General features: G+C 47.6%; 1 protein-coding gene across 1 annotated transcript in view; it reads right to left on the reverse strand.

Moving 5' to 3' along the window:
* Positions 1-7,500, reverse strand: part of LOC133958602 (transcription factor COE3) — an 84,356-nt gene that overhangs the window by 772 nt on the left and 76,084 nt on the right. Inside the window, exons 13-17 of the mRNA XM_062393496.1 lie at positions 6,889-6,954; positions 6,536-6,710; positions 4,677-4,859; positions 2,302-2,391; positions 1-2,028 (exon numbers count right to left, since the gene is read on the reverse strand). The exon at positions 1-2,028 is cut by the window's left edge and continues 772 nt beyond it. Of these exons, the coding sequence (XP_062249480.1) occupies positions 1,997-2,028; positions 2,302-2,391; positions 4,677-4,859; positions 6,536-6,710; positions 6,889-6,954 (546 nt within the window). The 3' untranslated portion in view covers positions 1-1,996. The remainder of the gene's footprint in view (positions 2,029-2,301; positions 2,392-4,676; positions 4,860-6,535; positions 6,711-6,888; positions 6,955-7,500) is intronic.

The raw sequence follows: 7,500 nt of genomic DNA on the forward strand, positions 1-7,500 counted from the left end.
TAAATATAACTGTTTTATGTCGTGTCTGGTGATGATGCTAAACATGGTTACGTCATACAGAAGTGATTCTTCAGTCAAACCTGCGTCTGACACTTGAACCTAGTCTTTTATTTTGTCGGTGGAACCTGAGGGATGAATATTTGGTGCAGGAAATAAAAGCTCTCCCAGTTTGACTGGAGACGAGTGGACCAGTGGACCAGTGGACCAGTGGACCAGTGGACCGTTCTGGTTCAACGCTGCAGAGCTATTGGACGAAGACAGCGGCGGAGACTCGTGGTCGATCGTAAGGCATCAAACAGGAAGTCCCCCTGGTGGACGACCAGCTGGCGTTACGGAACAGGAAACAGTTGCATAATTAAATGATCTGGATTGTGTGCAACGACGAAAACAGCACCATCAGCAACAACATCGATGGAAGGTTCCTTGAGATCAGTGACTCGTTTTAAAATCTCGCCTGGTTTTAAAAACACGACGAGCAGGTTTGAGTTTCATATTAATGGATAAAATATTATCGTCTTCTAAACATCTAAAGTAAAAGTGTTGGAATATTATGAAGCTTCTGAAATATAAACGTTCACATGACGAGGATTTCTGCCAGAAAAAAAACATCTCGGTGCATATCGTTCTATCCTTCTTCTTCTTTTTAAAAAAACGTTTAGCTTTTTTAATTTTTTGCTCGGATGCATTGCTCTTATTAAGTGCCCCAACGAAAATAGTGCATTAAGAAATAACCATGATTATACATTTCACAATAATACACAAAGGACAAGAAGAACCAGGGGAAACACAAATGATGCTGTTTACAAAAAGTTAAATATCGTATCGGAAAAGCATTTTTTTACAAAAGTGATGAAAGCGTTTTTTTTTCGTCCTGTTTCCAAAACAGGGAGACCACGTCATGACGTATTTTTTGTTTTTACAAAAAGGTTAATTCCTCTCACTTGTTCACTTTTTTTACAATATCTAAAAGGTATTAAGACATCAAATGTGTTTACATATATATCTGAGACTATCGTTCAGGCCTAAATCACAAAGGAACTTTATAAATACATAGAAAATAAGCACAATCAGGAATAAGAAGAAAACCTGAAACTTGAATGTGAATAAAAGTGTTGAAGCTTTTCTGGTTCTACGACTCGACGGAACAGAACCACTGATTCAGAACCAGAGACGTCGAAAGTAAACGTGAGAATGAGAGAAAACTTCATTTCTTTCTTTATCTTAGAAAAGTTTCCTTCTTTCAGAGGATGAAACAAAAACATGAAAACTTCTGAGTTTGTGGGAAAACGTTCAGGATCTCAGATTCATTTCTGGAAACCGTCCGACGGTTTTTATTTTCCAGATTTGAAAAGGAAAAGGTTTGCTCCTGGTTTCTGGAATCGGTCCGACTCAGGCTCAGCGATGAATAGATATCATGTGAATTATGTGAATTGTGAATCTTCAGTTGAAGAACATTTGTTTCCGACTGGTTTTATATTTTCTGGTTCTTTGGTGCGTTTCTTTGTTTCCAGATGAAATTAAACAAATGTAGTTTCAAGTCAGGTTAAATGTTTGAGTCGGTTTGAAAGAGTCTGGATCAGACGACGTTCTGGCTTCAGATTGAAATTTGAACTCATGTTCAGTGTGTCTGAAAATAACAGATTTCAAATATAGAAACTGTGGAATGGCCCTTTAAATGTGAAGCTCCCGGTGGACACGCCTCCTTCCTGTCTCACAGTGGTTTAACTCCGCCCACGACTCAAACTAACCTGTTAAATGATACTGCAGGCCCCGCCCCCGCTCGCCCACAGTTCATATTCCTCAACCCTCCACTGAGGGGGCGTGGCCTGTACTGCTGTGGTGACGATTCGGGGCTATGTTTTCTTCGTGTGGTCGGGGGGGAGTGGGGGGGTCGGAGTGAGGGATGATGGGAAGGATTTCTGCTGTTAGTGGTGGTGTTTCAGGTGGGCGGGGCCATCAGCGCTGGGTTGGGAGGGGAGGAGTCAGACTGTCATCCTCACATGGGCGGGACGATGAGACCGGCCATGGCTGAAACACAGAGACACAGAATCAAACCCACGGCACACAAACACAATCTGAATCTAAACCTGGATTTAATCTGAACATTCAAAGTTTAACACAAAGAAAAAACAACAATGAGAAATGAAGAGTTAAAGCTGAACGAGTTGGAGATGAAGGAAAATCAGAAGTTATGGATCAACTTTGAACCGCAGGTTTGAAACCGTCATGTACACTGGACGTCTGCGGACGAGGACGAGGACGGGTGCTGACAGGTGGGAGGGGGTGGGGGGGGATGCTCACCCTGGAGGTTGCTGCCATTGGTGGTGGTGCAGGTGGGGGGCGGGGAGGTCTGTGGCCGCACGACGGGGGCGAAGGCGCTCTTCTGTTTGACTGCAGAAACCATATGGACAGGAGAGAATGAATAAGGGCCTATGGGAGCAGAGGAAGAAGAGGAAGAGGAGGAGGTGAGGAAGACGTGTGTGGGGGGGCAAACCTACAGAGGACGTAACGAGCAGACGGACGGAGGGAGGAGGGGTGAGTGAGCAGCAGGAAGGAGGTGGGTCGTGCAGGAGGACGATGATGAAGAGGAGGATGAGCAGGAGAAAGAGGAGGATGAGGAGGAGGAATGTGTGCCTGGCTCATGGGCCGAGGTCGGGAGGAAGAAGCTCGGAGCACAAACAGCTGAACATCTGACAAAGTTGATCCATAACTTCAATAAACAAAAACAACATGAGACTCTTCATCCACACAAACTGCACACGTGTGTGTGAGAGAGTGTATGACTGCATGAGTGTGTGTGTCAGTGTTTATGAGTGTGTGTATCTGTGTGTGAGTGCATGAGTGTACGAGTGCATGAGTGTGTTTCTGTGCATAAGTGTGTGTGTCAGTTTATGAGTGTATGAGTGTGTGTGTCTGTGTGTGAGTGCATGAGTGTGTGTGTCAGTGTTTATGAGTGTGTGTGTCAATGTATGAGTGTACAAGTGTGTGTGTCTGTGTGTGAGTGCATGAGTGTACGAGTGCATGAGTGTGTTTTTGTGTATAAGTGTGTGTGTCTTTGCTAGTTCTGATTAAAGGAGCAGTTCAACATGTGTGCGACTCGTTCACATGAGTTCAGGTTTGTTGTCATTTACTTTCCAGCTAGGAGCGTGTTTAGCTTAGCTTAGCTTAGCTTAGCTTAGCTTAGCATAAGACGAGAGCGGTCATCTTCAGTTTCAGGTCGGAGGTCGTATCCGGAACTAATCTTCAACTTTTCAGAGAAAATAAATGTTCAAAGTTTTGTTCTAAGAAATAAAATCTTGTGATTAGTTAAGTGGAGTTTCTGGGTCTTCAGCTGTTTAACAAATGAAGTGAAATCATTATTTTGTTCAGCTGAATTTATGTGTTTGAATCTGAAGAAACATCAAAGTGTCTGAAGATCATCTGAGTGAAGGTTCAAGCTGCAGCTTCCTGTCACATGATCTTCAGTGTTTCTCGCGGTTGTCAAGGAAATGATCCATCTTGTATTTTCCATGATCATGTGACTGGAAGCTGCAGATTAAAGATGATCAGATTATAAATCATTTAATTTGTAATTAACAACTAGTGTGATAATAAATCGACCTCTGTCCAGATGTTTCAGCTCCGGATCAGAAACAGGACGTGCACACGACCCAGTGAAGTGTGGGCGGAGCTTTGAAACTCTGAACAGGAAGTGAACGTGTCACTGAGAAACGTTGAACTGTCCCTTTAAGTGCGTCCCCAGGTTTAATGAGTGAGTCTGTGAAGATGGAGGTTTGAGGATGAATCTGTCGAATGAAGGAATGTTTCTCTCAGTCCGGCTTCCTCCTGCTGTTCAGCTGGTGTGAAGCATGTTAGTGAGTTTATAGAAGAGGAGGAGGAGGGGGGGTGGACAGGGGGACAGTGAGCAGAGGAGGGGGGGTGAACAATGCATGGTGTGTTCAGTCCACACACACACACACACACACACACACACACACCCTCGGCGGTGGGAAACTGAATACGATGCGAGTCCACCTTTTGTTTGGGGACGACCCCCCCCCCGCCCCCCCCGCCGACTCCAACACTTTAGCCGACCAATCATCACTTCCTCTTCTTCAACAGGAAGCTGCTTCTCTAGTGAGATTTAGCAGGAACGTCTCAACTCTTCTCTGGTTCTGACTAACTTCTACTGCGCTGACATTAATGAACCAATAAAACATGTGGAAGGATTTCAAAGATTGTTTTAATAAATCTAACAAACTGTCAGAAGCTCTCGTCTCACAGTCACATTCTTTAAAGCATCAATTTTCACAAACTAACTTTAAAAAGCTTTCAGCCAAATGAACATTCTTTCTTCAGCTTCTTTTATTCCTTTAAACCCACATCAATCTGCTTCAGTGGAAACTCGTCAGTGAAGATGAAGGTGCAGACGAAGAGGAACTGGAACATCTTTGTTTTACTAAAGAGAAACCTTCACTCCCATCAGCTCAGTTCTTTCAGCCTTTGACCCGAAACTCACTTCCACCTCCGCCTGAACAGGTTCCTCAGACAGAAGAGCAGTTCTGGGTCTGGATCTAACGGAGCCTGGTTCTGTTGGTTCGGACCCGACTTCAGATTTCAGCTGCTCGTTCTACTCGCTGCCCCTCAGGTGAGGGAGGTTATGATGTGAGGGGCTCTTTTATTTTGAAGGTACTCACTTGCGTAAGCGGAGTTGGCGCTGGAGCCGTTGAGGAAGCTGGGGGATCCCGGGACGCCCAGGTTGGTCATCCCGGCTCCGTACCCGTTCATGGTGGAGGTGATGGAGTTGTAGTTGGACTGCTGGGGCGTGGCGCTCGGCACGTAGCCGCGAGGAGAGACGCTGTTGGAGTTACGGGAGTAACCTGAGAGGAGGAGGAGAGGCGTCAGGGGGAACACATCAGGAAGTCACTCACTATTATTATATGACATCACCACACCTGACGCTCTGCTGTTACTGGCTGCTCACCTCCCTATGGGCGGAGTCTACTCCCCCCCCCCCCCCATCGACTGACCCTCATCCACGCAGCCGTGTCCCTGAACCTCTCGTTCTGACCGTTCCCTTCCTCACGAGGCTCTCGGGTTCCCACCGACCACGGCCCCGCCCCTCTGAGCAACACAGTGCCAAGTAGCACACCTCCCCCCCCCCTTCCTCCCCCACTCTCCCCCACTTCCTGGTTTGGGCCAACGCAATTCCCAGCAGGAGCGGCTGATGGAGCGCTGCCCGGGGACGAGGAGCGGCGGCGATGGGAAACACATGTTGAGGAGCAGGGAGCGGTGCAGAGCGGCTAAATGCTCAGATTGTTCTCGTGAACTAAAGAATCTCTTCACAAACAGACACAGTATTCAGGCCTATTTGTTCTGGTGGTCCCGCCCGTCCCCGTCCCCGTCCCCGTCCCCGTCCTCAGCAGCGTGGGAAGCAGATCGGATGCAGATCACATCCTTCCACCTCGCTGGAGACTCAATGGAAACACGTGTTTGAGAGCGAGGCAGATTAGAGATGAACTGAGTGACAGGTCAGAGCTGCAGCGTCACATGACCCCGGGTGACATGGAGTGATGCATGCTGGTTAAACATTGTGTCAGGCTTCAACCAGCGCTGCAGAGCTCTGGTGGATTCTTGAAGTCCTCATCGTCAGCGTGAAGCAGAGAATCAACGAGGAGCTCCGGTTCAGACCTCGGCTCCTCAGCAGGTCGAGCTGCTCTCAGTGTCCTGGCTGGTCCGTCTGATAAGATGTTTTTTATTAAAGCTTTAATCACGCTGGGTAACTGCACGGTGCACAAAGAGTCGTTTCATACTTCAGAACGGATCCTCGTGTAATGTTTCCGACCGGAGAGCTCAGCGATCATAAACCTCCAGTTATGAATGTTCAGCGCAGCCTCGCTTCCCATGACCTCATAGATTCCTGAAAGGTGTTCGCCACCGGGCCGATGGGAAAAGCAGACGGAGGTTGTGCGTGTGGTTGTGTGTGTGTAGGTGGTTGTTAGTGTGTGTGTGTGCAGAAGGTGGGGGGTGTTCGGGAAGAAAAGCAGCTCTATCTGTTTCCTGTCAACGATCGTTCACAAGCTTTAACTTTACTGAGCGACTGTGACAGGTCAGCTGAGGATGAACGCCTGACACACACACACACACACACACACACACACACACACACACACACACACACACACACACACACACACACACACACACACACACACACACACACACACACACACACACACACACACACACACACACACACACACACACACACACACACACACACACACCAGATGTTGATTAAAAATGGTCCCAACCAAAGTCTCTGATCAGGAAACCAGGGGCCTGATCGCATGAGTGGAAAATAACTGCACTGGTCTCTACTGGTCTGCACTGGTCTCTACTGGTCTGTACTGGTCTCTACTGGTCTCTAATAAACTCTACTAAACCGGACTCTGTTGGACGGGTTGTTTTGAAACTCTAGTAAAGTTCTCTTTCTTCTGAACCTCCCTTCACTGAGGAGAGCTCACGTGTGAGTGAGGCGGCGTTGAACCCTCACCCTGGTCGGCCTGCGAGGCCTCGGAGATGTTGACGGCGAGCTGGCTGCTGAACGAGTTCACGCCCATCATCCCTGAGTGGGCGGACGAGCCGGTGAGAGAGGGCAGCTGGTTGTGGCTGCGGGGGACGCTGTAGAGCGCCTCCGTGAGGTCGGCCGCTCGCTTCAGGATGATCTCCTGCAGGGGGGGGGGGGAGAAGAGTGGAGAATGGAGGAGGAGTCAGTGAGCATGTCCTCCTCTGTTTACATGAACAGACCCCCCCCCCCTCCCCCCACATGAGCTGGGAAAGGGAGGAGGTCACTTCACTTAGTTCCTCTGACTCAAAGTGTGTTGAGTGTGAACGTTGTCGACTCACCTGGTTGTTGTGTGGCATCCCGTACAGCGCCTCCACCAGGTCAGCTGCTCGCTTCAACAGCACCTCCTGCAACACACACAGACACACACACACACACACACACACACACACACACACAGACACACACACCATCATCAGCTCAGTTTCAAAGAAACATTCTCATCATCTGTGACACCGACCAATCAGAGCGGCCGACAGAAAACTGAAGCAAGTCAGGACAGACTCTCTCTCTCTCTCTCTCTCTCTCTCTCTCTCCCCTCTCTCTCTCGCCCCGGGGCTGTTTTCCCATCAGCCCATGGGACAGGAAATGCTAGTGGGTTGCCACAGCGACGGCTGTTAATAACAATAACAAGACTTATGAATAGACAATCACACAAACACACACACATGAACACACACACACACAAATTGTAAAAGAGGACATTTAAAGAACAACAATAATGAAAAGAAAAAAGGAAAAAAAAGGGAAGCAAAGAACAGCTCAAAATTAAATAAAAGTGAAAAAGAAAAGAAGGAATGAGACAAAGAGAAAGGAAATGAGAAAAGGGAAGAAAGAAATAATAGAAACAAAAGGGAAGGAAGAACAATGAAAGAGAAGAAGTACATTTACAA

Source organism: Platichthys flesus, chromosome 8 (genome assembly GCF_949316205.1).
Source record: "Platichthys flesus chromosome 8, fPlaFle2.1, whole genome shotgun sequence".
In the NCBI taxonomy this organism is placed as follows: domain Eukaryota; kingdom Metazoa; phylum Chordata; class Actinopteri; order Pleuronectiformes; family Pleuronectidae; genus Platichthys; species Platichthys flesus.